General features: G+C 36.6%; 1 protein-coding gene across 3 annotated transcripts in view; it reads right to left on the reverse strand.

Annotated features, from left to right (window-relative positions):
* The window catches only part of LOC114476734 (gamma-adducin-like), a 30535-nt gene that overhangs the window by 13855 nt on the left and 490 nt on the right, over positions 1-16190 (reverse strand). Inside the window, exons 1-7 of one of the 3 annotated variants that reach the window (XM_028468598.1) lie at positions 9925-10180; positions 7664-7877; positions 4926-5070; positions 3370-3521; positions 2881-2961; positions 937-1086; positions 519-662 (exon numbers count right to left, since the gene is read on the reverse strand). In XM_028468598.1, the coding sequence (XP_028324399.1) occupies positions 519-662; positions 937-1086; positions 2881-2961; positions 3370-3521; positions 4926-5070; positions 7664-7849 (858 nt within the window). In that variant the 5' untranslated portion in view covers positions 7850-7877; positions 9925-10180. The other 2 variants (XM_028468597.1, XM_028468599.1) reach the window with 2 other exon arrangements.

The raw sequence follows: 16190 nt of genomic DNA on the forward strand, positions 1-16190 counted from the left end.
TACAAAAGTGTTATAAAACAAATGGAACACAAGAAGAGACGCTTTTGTTTTGAAGCAGGGATGTTTGATTTAAAAGCTTGAAGCTGGTCCAAGGACGATTTTACGTTACGCTTGCAATGCATCATGGGATGGTTGAGTATGACTTTATATAGTATACTGTACATCCAGGTATTTCTCGCGTACTCAATCTTTTCATACTATCTAATCATTTTGACAGCAGACATAGTATGAGTAGTACGTTAGTATGCAATTTCAAACACAGCCTATGTTTTTCCCTTCTGATTTATTTAAATATTCCAATAGACAAAGTGAACGTGTGTGTGTGTCAGCGTTATATGTTTTCATCTGTCTGTGTATTACCCATGGGATGGAATGATGAAATGATTAAGGTACAAACTTCTTCCAGTGGGCTGGGTTTGTATCAAGGATGGATGTAGGTACGAATAACCTCTCACACTAAAGTAGAACACGGTAAGCCAACATTGTCTCTCTAATAGAGTGCCTTGCTTTGACAGTACCTTGGCAGTCGGGCCCAGAGCTTTCTGAAACTCCACCTTCTCCTCTTTATTATCCAGGCTGCCATGGAAACCAAAGCAGCTCACGTCTCCCAGAAGCAAAGCCTCCTGGGAAATGGGCAGGATTCCACACTTCATGGAGGACACCTGTTAGCATGGGATAAAAGAAACTGACTGTGGCGCGCCAACATCTAAATAGAGGTATTTTTTTTGCTGTTGGGCACAAATAACACTTCACGCGGCGATACCGGTCTTGTGCTGTGCATTTTACAGCAAGGCTTCAAAGGAAACTGTAAAAATGCATTACAGGGCGTTTGCATTTTAAATAAGCAGGCATGCAGGGAGCTTGATATCAAGCTTCCTTCCGTACTGCTAAGAAAGCAGCTTAAATACTGCTCAGTATTTCTCACACAGTACTTACAGCAGCTGTAGCTGGGGTGTGAATGTGAATTATGCATCTCACATCAGGACGCATTGAGTAAATGGCAGCATGAGGAGCAAATCCAAACTGGTCAATGCTCAGATCTGTAGATCCCTGGTCCACAACTTCCCCGATAATGTTGACTTTCACCTGCAAGTGGAGGACAGTAGGCGTTATTAGTAACATTTAAAGCAGAAATGGGCAAATTATATCAAAGCGGGGTCCACAAAAATGTGTTTGTCTGACCTGAGGGCCACATTATCAACATTTATGTTAGCATTTAGAATAATGACCAATCTGAGCATTAATACAGTCCTTTTGTTTTGAAGTTTTTAGACCTTTTGTGTGTTTTTGAATTAATTTTGTCTATTTTCTTGTCATATGGCAAATCTTTGTTGCCTTTTTCTGGGTGTTTTTGAGTAATTTTGTGTGTTTTTCTTATACTTTTGAGTTATTGTTGTCTTTCGTATATATTTCTGTCATTTTGTGCAATTTCGTTGGCATTTTGTGTGTCTTTGAAGTCATTTTGTATATGTTGTTTTTGTCATTATTTTGTGTTTAACTGGTTGTTTAGTGTGTCTTTGTTTTAATTTTGTATACTTGTGTTGACATTCTTCCGTTGTCTGTGTTTCTGGAGTTTGTGGGCTTATGTTGGACTTCATGTAACTTCCAAACTTCCTGAATTACAATTTTGTTTTGAGGGCCGCACAAAATTACACCGAGAGCCGCAAGTTGCCTATGATTAGATTAAAGGAACAATCAAAAGACAAATGACACGTTACCTATTCCACACTTTGTAGTTATAATTCCTGTGTTACACATGAGAAAGAAGGAAATAGGAAGTAGGAGGAGATGAAGAAAGAGCTTTTTAGTGAGGAAAAGGTTTGTTTCTTTTTAAAGCGGAGCACACAGTTGTAAGGCTCGCGGTAGCTTCGTTCATCTCTGTAAATGAACAGATGTTGTGAACATGCTACTGCAGATGTGTATGATTTAAGCATATCATAAACAACCATTAAAGGACAGTTATTCTTATAAAATTTAAACATAAAGCTATTGTGGGACACTATAACCTCTCTTCACTGCATTCTAATCATCTCTTATGAAAAACTTTCAGTACAGATTTTAGTTCGCCCTAATTATATGCAACTGCAGTCAGAACTTCAGAAGAGCTCATTCTCTCAGCAGGTCACACTGAGCCTCAAGTGGGATTTTTCTTAGAAAATTCAAAAGTGGTTCACATTTTTCTAATACAGTGTTTCTCAAATGGGGGTACGCAATGGCACGACAGAGGGTACTTTGAATGACAGGAAAAATAACAAATGAAAGCATTACAAATATGGGGTTTTATAATGTTTATTTTTAGTTAAAAATGGTCATCATAACAATGATGATGGAAATGGTTTTGATTAAAACATGAACTGATTGGAACTCACTCCCAAAACCCATCAAGAATGCAGACTCATTACAGAACTTTAAAACCCACCATTTCCTTAACCTTTCCTTTACTTTAATTGTTATTTCTTTATTTTTCTGTATCCTGTAGAGTGGCTTTGAGTCCCAAAAAAAAGCACTATATAAAATTGATGTATTATCATTAATAAAATACAAAGGTCAGTCTTGGTCCCACACCAGGCAGAAGATGACCGGAAACGCTAAAAAATCTAGAAATGAATTTATTCAGGAGGCACTAAACACTGTTTCATTCCACTTATTTATAAAATAAGATGATTTAAAATATGTTTTATCACTCATTCATTCCATATTTACGCTCTACAGTTGTTTTTTAAAAATAGTTGTAGTCGGACCAAGGAAACTTAGTACTTGGATTACAAGTTTACATACTGTACGTACTTGGAGTCAGAAATAACAGAAATTGGGTACAAAAAAACTTTGAGAAACATTGTTCTAATACACCTAAAAAGTACAAAACAAGATTGTTCTTACCAAGTTTGCTGCCGTCACCTCAGCAAAAGACAGACCCCGTGGACCGATGAGTATGTGGTCCTGTTCCTTACTGACACGCACCTAAGACACAGAGATATTGTTGTGAAGCTCCCAGGACCAGGATGAACCAACAAAAATAACCCACAAATATGCATTTTCTCACACCACTCTTCTACATTTACAGCAGACTATTCAGATGGCAAGAAAACAAAGAGCTAATGTTTAATTAGTTACACTTAGACACAATGTTAGATCTTGTTTTTTTTGCAGCAAACAGAGAAAATCTTTCTTTCCTGATCAGAAACTTAAAACTGCTGTAAATCAGTTGTAAAAAATCTCACCCTGTGACTTTTCAAGTGTTCATTAAATGTGAGTTGAAAACAGCTTATAGTTCCAAGACCTTAAGTTTTTATATTTGATGAAAAAGGCATGCACTAAATAACATGTACCATAGAAACAGAGTTGTAGTTAGTGAAAAGTAAGACTCACAGTTATATAGGAGCTTGTAAAACGAGCCCAGCTGAAGAGATCCAACAGCCTGTAGAGACTAGCCAGCCTGCAGCGACTCAGCTTCTCCCCTTTGGCAAAAGATGGAGACTCCACGCCAAACAAGTCGTTAACTGGAGCCACCATCCCCAAGCCTATAGCAAGACAACAGCTGTTAACTGCACTCCAGCCGTGACCTCTATAATGATGGAACATGGTGTGTTTTCACAGAGTACAGAGTTAAACTAGAGGCACACAAACAAAACATTACACCGAAAAAAAAAAAAAAAAGTAAACATGTATTGATATTTTATTTAGCTGGAATCCATGTTTTAAGGTTATTTTAATATAAAATAATAGGGATGCAATAAACGAGTCTATTAGGAATCGATTAATCATAAGAGGAATCACACATTTTTACTCTTTATGTGTCTTAATCTTCTCCCTTAACTAATACGTTTATATTTTCTTTTTTTAATGCACAAAACAAAGATACAAGAATGTAAGTAAATAATTTCACATAAACTTTCAAATAGCTAATAAAATAAAGGCCTAATAACAACATTGCCTGATTAAAGTAATTCTTACTCTGATTAAACACAACCACGGTGCTAAATTGTGGTAAAACTAATATTTTTCCACAAGTTTAACAATAAATAAAAAAAAAAAATATATATATATATATATATATATAGACATTTGACTTAAAAAGTAAAACACAACAACTTGAGTTTTTTTGTGCCTGGGATAATGTGCAATGCTTGCAAATATCTTTTAGGGGCGTGTCTAACAACCAAAACAATTCAAAGACAAATACAACTTTTTTTTAGTTAAACATTTAGAATTTGTTTTCTTTTTAAGCAATCATTGTTTAATCATTAATTTAAGTGTTTTACATTTATTCATGCACTTAAGTTTAAATTTTTACATTAATGTTCATAGTTTTTTTTCATATATCAACATATAGAAAATTATATATAAACTTACAGAGAGTAGATTTTATGCCTTGGAGTCAAATACAGCCGAACTGTCTGTGTGCTACTGTTGAGTGCATCATTGTTTTTGTCACATACAGTAATTACACGTAAATCTCGTCCTTTGTTAAGAGGAAACTTGTTTTGCAGGGAGAATAAAACCTGACCTTTGTATCTGTGCCAACCCCTGTTGTTTGACACACAAACCAATGTGATCATAGTCAAAATAATGTCAGCTGAACTTCACAGTGGTTTCTAAATTTGTTAAAATTGCGTGTATCCTGTGATTTAACCAGAAACATCCATTGGTTTAGCGTTAACATTTGCATTGCATAATCAAATAATGTTCCACTAAAACCAATGAGGAGTGCTTCTTATTAGCAAAACAAACCATAAGGAATGTTGTCAACAACGTCCTGAGCTTTCAGCTGTTTTAGTGCTGAGTGTCACAAGAGTCTGATACTTCATCCCTCTAACAATGACGATATTCATTCTGCATCATGCACACTTACAGGAAAGACACCCTGATATGCAATAATCAGGGCCAACACATTTTGAGAGATATAAACACTTGATTGTGCTCACTTATGGGTGAGGTCAAAGGGCCGGCCCCTCCTACGGTACTGGCCAGGACCAGGTCAGCAATCTGCCTCAGAGCGAGAAGACCTGTGGGGCTGTTGCCCTTCGTCATCTGGTCCTGAATGAGGCCCTCCAACTCATCTTTGAAAACCTTTAAGCGGAAGCAATAGAAAAACAAACACTAAGTTTTCATTGAGAGTGAGGTCAGTAGAGGCCACAAACACCAGCATAAAGCACCACAACCAAAGCCATCTTGAGCACATCAGGAAGTGTTTTTTTTTTTTACAGCTGTACACAAATCACAAGACTCTTTGAGAGTCTGCGGAGAAAAAGGAGTTTCATTAGAGGCAAAGGGTGATCATCAATTTCTGAGTCAAAAAAAGCCGGTGAATGTTGAAACAGCACTTCTTTCCTGTGAAACCAAAGCTTTTGGCATTCTACTTCATCCTCACACGGTTTCCATGGAGACAGGATAAGTTCCACTTGTTGGACGTGTTACGCAATCGCAGCCGAGAGTGTGGGCTCATCTTATTTCCATGACAGTGTTTGTGCTTTTATCTGATCAGATGGAAATGCCCCATTAGAGTTCCATTAAGCTTATCCCAAATAAAACATACGGCAGACTATACGTCATTCTACCCAGTTCTCCTATATGAGTCAGCGAAAAAAAGAGATTTAGCTGTATAACGCTAGAATATATAACAAGCAGCACATTTAGTAAAAGAACAAATTGTATAAACTGTACAAATTGTATAGATATATTTTTTATCTACAGTTATTGTATGTACATATATATTTTAATTACTTCTATACTTATGTATATATATTTAATATATTATGTATAGATATATTTTTCTATCTACAGTTATTGTGTGTACATATATTTTAACTACTTCTATACTTATATATATTTATATATATATATACTGTATAGATAGATTTTTCTATCTACAGTTACTGTATACAGTACATATATATTCTAACTACTTTTTTAAATTATTATCATTATTATTATAATCTTTGTGGTTTCCAGTGTGGACAGCAAAGTAAGAATTTCTTTGTACAGGGAAACATGTTTCCTTACTGTGCACATGATAATAAACACCTTGAATCTTGAATCTCTGAATTCATAATTGATCTCTTCCATATGTTTAAATGAGATGTGCGTTATTTTAATACACAGGCACTAAAAGGTCACGAAACCAAGGACAGACACTGGCCACGTTTACATGGGAGCTTTAATTCCTCTTAAAAGCAGAATAAAAGTTCATTCCTCTTTAACCTGGCCTCGTAAACACTTAATTCCTAATGTACATTTACTGCAGAATAAAACTTAAATCGGGATTAGGTGGCTGGTTTATTCTGATTTTAATTCTATCTTGTAAACACTTTATTCCTTTAAGTTAATTCTGGTCGACTTGTGGCGATGACGTGCTGGTGATGACATAATCCAAGATGGCAGCCCGGACTAGAGCCGAAACTATTTATTTAAGGCAGTGGCCATCCGTACGGTTGGTGTATCAATAGACCAATATTCTATCCGTACAGAGTGCCCCTATTTGACCAGTTTAGGTCACGTGACGAAGACCAAAACTTACCCTAAACCTAAAAATTGTTGCGATATTGGGTAATAACCTAAACCTAACCCTGACCCTAAGACGTACGTGTACTTCGGTAACCGTACCAATAGCACTGGGGGTTGTCTGTACGGCAACTGTACGAATAGGCACTCTCTTTATTTAATAAGAGCCTTAGAAGACATTTATATAATGAAAAGAGTGGATGGACAGAGGCATAAACATGCGGACATTCACACAGACTTATTACACATACAGAAATCTGCAAACGGAACAGGCTTCGTCGAGTACAGGCTGTAATATCACCAAGTGTATCACTGTAGCGGTTGTTAGAGCTACTAACTTTACTATTTATTCCTGGTGATTGTTTTCCAGAGTTTTACTGGGCTTTATTTACTGGTGATTAGTTAATATCTCTCTCCTGCTCCGTGAACCAAAATGTGTTATTGTCGAAATACAGGTGAAAACAGTTCTCATGTGTGGTGTTCTGTGTTACAGCCGACAATAAAAGGTTTGTTAGTCTCTAAATTATGACTAAATGAGGTACATGGATAAAAGTTTCATAGTAACAACTATTTTGAAATAGAAAAATCATAATTCTGCATTTCTATTACTTGTTTTTATTTTAATAGTTTATTACAAACATTAACAGTTTGTTGTTTTTTGACTTATTTAAATAATATATATATAAAAAAATAAAAACTACAGTGTACTTTCGATGACAGTTGGCTGTTTCAATTAATTTTTATTAACTATTACAATAAAGTATTACTGTCTACTACTAAAAATGCTTTATGGAGATGCCTTTACTTTACTTGTACCAAAAAAAGTGGCACAAGACAGTAAATAAAGTTTAAAGGCACAGAATTTTTGTACAGGGAGGATGTTAAGATGATAACAAATGGTTAACAAACAATGTACGTGTAGCTATGCACACATGCAGTGATTTAAGGGTGTATATCTCTATGTAGAACATTTTAATGTTGCTTTTCTGATGAATATATGAACATATCATAAGAGTTCAAGCATATTTGCATAGAAAAACAGTCATTTGACTCAGTCTGCTTTGAATATTGAGATCGTCCCTCTGACTGTGTTTATTACTCATGCAGTGTGAAAGCTTGTGTTTGTGTGGGAGGCGCTTATATAAAGCTACAGGCTACATACAGGACTGTGCAGGATCTGCGTAACTCTCTTCTTCTGCTCCATCATGTTGAAGTCCTGCCTCAGGTCCGGGGACAGGGTTCTGCTTCGGAGACTCTCGGGGTCGCTCCCATCGGGTCGCTCAAAGTCCTTGGCCACGAGAGGGAGGGTCAGAGAAGCCGCCGTCTGTCTCACGTCCACCAAACTCATGTCCTCAACACCAGGCCTCCTACTCGTACTGTGGATGAGAAAGAACACAAAAGACATCTCAGATTCACGCTCTGGCTGCCATGGCAACCGTCATTGTTATCACAGAGAGGATGATGTAGGGTGCACATGACTCATGTAATTACAGTGATACAGGGGAGCGTATCGAAATGTTAAAACGTCACATGGTACGAGGTTGATGTTGGTGAACCAAACCTTTCCATCCCTGCGACATTTAACTGTAGGAGACATAGTCAATTGGTTCCAGGAAATGTAGATTAGGGCTGGGCGATATGACCCAAAACTCATATCGATATTTTTTCTCAAAATGTTGATACACGATCTAAATCTCAATATTTTTACCTCTATAAAGTCTGACCACAACGACAATTCTAGGTTAAATTTTGCTGATGAAAAATGCCACAGAGGCACATTTATTAACAAACAGATGCACAATATGTGCCACTTTTTGCTTTTTTTCCTATAGGGGACAGCACGTGTGAGTGAGTTCTGTAGTGTGGCTTGTTTAGGGACAGGTCTGGGTTAACTGTGCTTTTTTCATGCGGTTCTGAGAAGTAGTGAAAGCAGAGACTCCTAAAACGAGTATTTTGACACAACAAAATATATGAAATAAATATTCTCAGAAATATGAAAAAATTTAAAATAATATTAAATACTTGTATGATGTGATTTGTACTGTGATTGTATAAATCAAAACAAGTAAAAAAAAAAAAAAAAACATAGATATATCTCAATATAGGGATATTATTTTCTATATTGCCAAAATAGAAAACTCAATATACCTTGAATCACAATATATTATCCAGCCCTAATGTGAATATTCACACATTTTTAAATGTCATTATGTGCATAACATATATAACAAAATAACATTCCCAAATTCCCCGTTAAGCCCTTTAAGAATAATGTGAGTAAAATAATTATAGTATGAAAGAATAAAAATTGAAAAACACCAGTAACATAAATAGAATATCCATCCATTTTCATACCTGCTTGTTCCTGTTTTTTAGGATCGCAGGGTATAAATAGGATATATACAAAACAATAGAACCCCAACAGCTGCAGCATGATAAAGAATTGAAACAACATGCTAATGTTGTTGGAAAAACCTTTTTATATTTTAAATATATATATATATATATTATATTTTTTTTTTTTTTTTGGAAGAATGCTATGATTTGATTGAAATAATCGTAATGACTTCACTTGTCTCTATTTTTGTCTTCTATTTGCAGAGGTTTTTTTTTTTTTTTGCACTTTAAATATATATAAAGTCATACCTAGTGTAAGTATGCAAATATATAGAATAGAATAAACCTTTATTGATCCTCATAGGGGAAATACACATGTTGCAGCAACACCATAGAATAACAAAAGTAACAGTAAGAATAAAAATAAATGCCAACATAGGATAATAGTGCAAACATACAACTATGGGATGGACGTGAATTAGAAAAAGAAACAAGAAAATAAATAGCAAACAAAACAAAAACAGCATAAAAAGCACAACAATGTCAAGAGTTAAAGATTGCAGTTATTTTTGGTGATTTTTCCCATTCCAAAATACGATATCCTCTCGTATCGTTAACTTTATATATCGTTGCACCGCTAATATTTACTAGTGATGTACAAGAATGAGATCGATACATGTGCTCTGAACAAAATGCAGAACTTTAAACCTACACGATTTTAAACACACCACGTAAAAGTCCACTTTACACAATAATGTACAAGTTTAAACCTGGTTTAATGCATTGTTGAAAGATAGACCTCATTTAACAGAGTGACGTTACCTGTGTGTGCGTGCGTGCGATGGGGGAGGATAAGTGCAGCCCTACATCAGGCCTGAACCTAAAACAAACACTTTCTTTGCTTGTTTTTGCAGCAGCCTGTTACACAAAGCATCACATTACCTGCTTAAACACATGCAGCCTACGGAAGCCCGGAGGTCACAGACACATGGACCAAAGTTTGAGATGCACGAGAGAAAGAGAGGTCCAAGGCGCGCGCACGAACCCACGAGTTAAAACGGTTACTGTAGAAAGTTGAACAATCACCTCAAACAAAGTAGTCCCGACTTCGTCCGGCGGATTAATAATAGTTGTGTTTATCCAGGGAGGGGGGGGGGAGAAAAAAAAAGCTCCAGCGGAGGATGAAAAGTCGCACGGACGCAGATGTTATGGTTGAAACATGGCACAGAGCACGAAGACCATCGCACATACAGTATGAACACGGAGTGGAGAGAGGAAGAGAGGAGGCTGTGGGTGTGTTTGTGTGGGAAAAAGGAAAAGTGACCATGTGACTTCACTTATCCACCCACCAGGCCGTGTGTGCGCGCGTGCGTGTGTGTGAGAGAGAGAGAGAGAGACAAAAGGCGCCCCCTCACTCACTCACTCCCTCACTGAGGACCTGGTGGTGGGTTTACTAACTCACTCTGCTAAAACACAGCCGTGTGGGTTTAATATTATCTCTGCTACGTCTCTCGTAAAGACCAAAGCTTGTCAAACTGTGCTTTAATTTCTTTCCTCTCCTCCTCCTCGTGTCACTGTAATGAATCATTAATAACACTGCAATGATTCATTAATCACACTGTAATGATTCATTAATGCCACAACCTGCTTTATTGCTAAAACCACACATAAACAGACAACTTTAATGTCTATGTTTGAAAAAGCAATGAATCATATGACTTTTTATTTGATTTTTTTTTACTTATTAGGGTACATGTGTCAAACTCGAGGCTCGCGGGTCAAATCCGGCCCTTTGGAGCATCCGACTCGGCCCGCAGCAGAAAATAAAAATGACTCATTGTGTAAATGAAAGACAACAATATTCACAGTTTTCCCGGTGCTTGTATTGCACGATTGCAGTCATTTTTTTTTTTAATGTGAAACTGTTGAAAAAACTCTAAATTCTAACAAAATCCTTCAATATTCCTCAAATTATGACCTCATATTTCCCTCAATTACAACACGATCACAAAATCTAGGAAAGTGAATATCTTCTTGGGACAGATAACTATCACTTATTGCTTGGATAATGTCAGTTTCTTACTTATTTTGTATGTCATGTATACAAAGAAGCATAAACTAGGGCACAATAACGTTGAAATTACTTGTTTTCCCGCATAAAATCTGTGGCCCTCTAGAGCTGTAACTGCTCCGTATTTGGCCCCTTAACTAAGGTCCAGCCGTTTGAAATCTGCCTTTAAACGCTAACAACTGCTGTCTTGCACACATGTGACTGGCTTAGTGCATAAGTGAAGCTACAGGTGACATTTCCATGTGCCAATTAAATGTTTCTTGGTGTTGAAGATTATGAGTTCAAGCTTCAGCTCATGCAACATTTCCATTTTCCCCTAAAACTCCCTGGTCCTGACCATTGCTGCACAGCATTATAGAATTCAGCTGCCTGTGTCTTAGAACTGAGAACTGAAATCAAGAAATTCCTAGTAATCAGTCTGTTTTGTTTAGGTCTACAGAATCTATGTTTCTACTTGAATCAGTCACGCACAAGCAATATTATAAAAAATAAGTAAAGTCACAATTCGGGGCGTGTGGGTGTGTTTTGGATTTATTCATTCTGTGTAATTTTTGGAATGTAATTTCTGGTAATCTCTCTTTGTTATGTTAAGTTGGTATATGTAGTGCATCTGCTTTCTGGTGAGGATTGTAATCAGGAGTTCATGGGTTCAAGCCCATTTTTTCCCCTTTCATAGTTGGTCTGTGAGTCGTCATACTGTCGTATTGTTTAGTGTTTGGTTGGTAATTTGTTCTGTTAGTTTCTTTGTTCTTAGTTTTGTTTTTCTCTGTTGGTAATGGATTTCTGTTGGTGTCTTCACACGGCCATATGTGTGTTTGAGAGCTTTTGTAGTTCCTCTTGTTTCCACTCAGGTGTTTCTCATCTCCTGTTGAAGGTATGGTTGAACACTGGTTGAGTGCTGCTACATTGCTGCTGCTTTGCACATTTTCTTAAAGCTAAATTGCATTTCTTAATGCCAATGATTTGCCACAACTTTCAGTCCTTGAAAACACCAGAAATGCGTTGGAAAGTCATTTTGTCAATGTATTTGAGTCCAAATACAGTAAATTATGGTAAGAACAAAATAAAAACACTTCAATGCATCTGTTATGGGACTCCACATCCCACAATGCAATGTGCAAAACTTTTCAGAAAACGACGTGAGAGTTAATCAAAACAAACGTTGAACCGTTTTCCTCTCTTTTTGGATTAAATGGCATTGAATTTATTGATCTATGAGGCCTACACTATGATTTTATCTAATGAAAGAATTATCATGCATAGCAGCTTTAACCATCTACCTTTTTAACCAAAATCATTTCCTGCCAGAGCTCAAAGTTTTCACAACACTAATGAAACACTTTCAGACATAATTGCATAAAAATCTGGGTTTTTGGGGAGAAAGAGGGAGAGGACAGGATCATTGACAGACATAGGAATTCCAGGAAACGAGTGGGAGGTGGGGCAGATATCTGGACATATGAGTTGATGTTGATGTAATGAAAAGCAGAACATTGTGAAAAAGCCCCGGCTCCCCCCCGTCAAACCCTGAAACCCTGCCCTGGTTTTTGGCGGAGATCCCAACGAAACCACATGTGAGCTCAAGCTAAATGTCTGTGCAGAGAGAACCTCCTCCCACCTCCAGCCCCCGCATTCTTGCTGACTATTTGAACTTTTCAGCGAGGGCAGCCCATCTTGAAAACACTGGCCAAATGCAGATTACTGATGAGAATATTGATGCACAAGCCATAAAAACGCACCTCTATCTTACAGCCAGCAAGCCACTGAAGATATCGTTCAAAGATTGAGACCATGACTGGATATTGCATTAAAAAAAGGATTGTTGCACAGAACACATGAGATTAAGTTAATTATTGGTAAAATAATAATGGATTAATCAAGAAAGGCAAAATGACAGAAGAAGTCTACGCCGTCTAGACCCAAAAATGGTAAGAAGTTCCCATATTGCTCTAAGATTTATCGGACCACTTATAGTATAAGTGGTCCGATAAGAAAACTATTAATGTGGTTGTTGTAGAAATGATGTCCTAAAACAACCCACATTGATGCACGGTCTATTTATCTGTTTACTCCAGGGATTCAGTGTCACATAGCTGCAGTGTTAAAGGTCACCAAAGACAGACTGATGATATTAACAAATGAAAATGAGTCTGGAAGTGCTGATTTTTGGTCCCATGAGGGGCTGTAAAAACACATTTCTCAGGACACGACTATTACGGTGCGGCTATCAACAAAATAAAAAGTTTGTTTTTAGAAAACAACAGCATCGACTTTAAATTTGATACAAATTGAAGAATAAAATGCCAATGACGAGTTTGACAGATTTGAGCGACTGGATGAGCTGAATCCTTTTCTCAAATCGATAAATAATCATGAGATTTGGTCTAAATACATGTTTAGTGACTGTTTGACAATATAAATGGCTGTCAGAGAGTATGGACTATTACATTAAATATGATGTTCATATTATCAGCACCTGGCACGAAAACTGCCCCATACATAATTATGTAAATATATAGAGAACTTTCTTATTTCATGAGAAAATGTTTCTCCGATTAGCTAATTTCTTTGACTGATTGCTTGACATTGTAATTCAAGCTCAAGGTAAAGGGTCAATGTATTTCCTCATGCCTAGCTATAACCCTTTTAGTAAGACCTTACTAAAAACCCATGTTTTTTTGTTGTTTTCAATATAACTTTAGTGGTGGACAACAACTCAATCTTTTATTCAGATTAATTGCTTGATTTTTCTGTGATTATTGGCATTGCCACCCGCAATAGATAAAATAAATTCAAATGCAGTGTATGGTCAACTTTTAGGGGTATATTCCTGTTGAATTGAAGAGGTTGTACCCAGAGTGTCTAGGGTTTAAGTCCAATAAAAGCATGTTTTTTTTTTTTCCAACCGTAATTTTTTTTGTTTTTTTTCCTCTCCAAAAATATTGTATCATCACATGTGTCAAACTCATGTCCCGGGGGCCAAATCCGGGTCTTAGGAGCATCCATTTTGGCCGACAGCAGAAAGTAAAAATGACAGAGAAAACAAGAATCTTTGTGTAAATGATAGGCTCACAGTTTTCCCAGTGCTTATATCACATGATTGCAGTAATTGTTTATGTTATACAGTTGAAAAAACTCAAAATTCTCACAAAATCCTCAAATTATTACATAGCGTTTCCCTTAATTAAATAGAAATTGGTCACAAAATCGAGGAAATTTGAAGTGAATATCCTGTTGGAACTGATATCTATCACTCTTTGCTTGGATAGGGTCGGTTTTTTACATATTTAGTATTTTATGTATACGTAGAAGTGCAAACTAGGGCACAATATTGCTAAAATTACTTTTGTCCCGCATGGAATCTGTGGCCCACTTGAAATCAAACTGCTCCTTATTTGGTCTGTGATCTAAAATGAGTTTGACACCCCTGTTCTACCCTATCGTATCAAGAACTCAGTGTATCATCTACTTAATACCAATTACTGTATATCCTGATTTCTCACACAATCCAAAAACATATTGTTGAAGATTCTAATCTGGCCTTTTATTAAACCTGTATAGGATAATGATTGTCTTATGTGTGAAAGACTGGCATGGCAATAAAATGCTATAAAAATCAGAAATCTCTATTAATGGAGGATTAGTCCATTTTTCTCCTGCTCTAAAATACATACAGATGTAAACTTTATTCAGGAGCAATGGAAAACTTTTTGAATAATTTTCTTCTTGAACCAATATGGGCCAGACTTTCCTGAACTTAAAAAACACATGTATTGTTCCCTACCAGGAACGTCTCTTTTCTTTTCTCATCTTCTCTCTGCGACACTGTACAACAGGCAGCTCGGTCCACAGCCAAAGTTGCAAACAAAGATTTTGCAATCGAGGTGAAACTGCTCCACAAAGTTTCTATTTCAGCCGTAAAAGCGAAAACTCTTGTTGTGACAGCTTCAGAGGGAATATATAAGTAAAGCTCTTTCTAAAAATGGTTGTGTTACACCCGCTCAGCAGGGTGGGACACAACAACAGAGCACACTTTGAACCTGAAACAATTTACATTGTTACTTTTGGATCAGTGCCTTCACAGCATCACGCATCATTACTCTCTCGCTCTCTCTCTCTCTCTCTCTCTCTCCAAAACACATATGCATGCATGACCACATGCATGTATGCACACACTAGCTGGGTGGGAAAAGTCTGACTTTGTTTACTTAGAATGAAGGAACCAGTTGGGGTTACTACTGCAGCTGTGTTTGGATGAAATAGTTAAGAGGGGAACTTCCACATCCACCAGTTTTAAAGATTGGACATTTAACAAAACAAACATGGACACAACAAAAAAGGAGTCAAGAAATAAAGTAGAAAGATAGGGATTTAGCTTACTTAGATGTCCTCTAAATCAGAGATTAAGTGGTTAGTGAGTTAAAGTGGTCTTCAATCCACCATCCATTGGCCTTGAGTACAATCAAACCCACAATCCTAGCTGGGAGGCAACATTTCTACCCACCACACCCTTTACTTGCTCCATCTAAAACGTCTATTTATACATCACAATAATAGAAAAATGATATTACATCGTGTCTTTTATTTTTTACAAAACCTAACACAATTCATTTTATGTTACCGCTATGATTTAATACAGATACAGCGTTCAAAAACGAACTAGTGACACAAATAGAGATTTTAGGGAGAAGCTATTAAAAACATAAAACTTAATCTAACGTAAAGCTCACAAAATAAAAAAAAGAAAAATAGAAAACTGCAATAAATTGCATGGGTGAAAAGTTTTGGGTCACAACTGGCTTTTCCCCCAGTTTTATGGCCGTCTATAACTCACATCAGCAGGCACACATTAAGAAATCTCCTGCGCTGCCCCCAGGTTCACTTTTTAAGTCAACAAATGTTGGCTTGGAGTAATGTTTCTTTAGGGTTGACGGTAATTGAATACAGCTGTTTGAAACCTCTGCAGCTGGAGCTGACAGATCAGCTGCCAACATGGGCTGTATAGTAATAAACAAATGATAAATCCAGAAAATAAAGGAGTATAATAACACTGTTTTGGTAAAAAGGAAATAATGTACAGTGAATAGTGCCTAAAATAAAAAAAATAAAAAATAAGAAAAAAAACCCAAAAAAACATCAGTCAGTCAACAAACACTAAAGTGTTTTTGGCAAAGAAAATAAACTTTTTATTAAAGTTCCTAAACAGTTTTTCTCGATTGATGAGAAATATAGCACACATTTCCTGAAAAACTGCACCCTATTTTCTTTATTAGGATATAAT

This window comes from Gouania willdenowi, chromosome 15 (genome assembly GCF_900634775.1).
Source record: "Gouania willdenowi chromosome 15, fGouWil2.1, whole genome shotgun sequence".
Lineage (NCBI taxonomy): Eukaryota > Metazoa > Chordata > Actinopteri > Blenniiformes > Gobiesocidae > Gouania > Gouania willdenowi.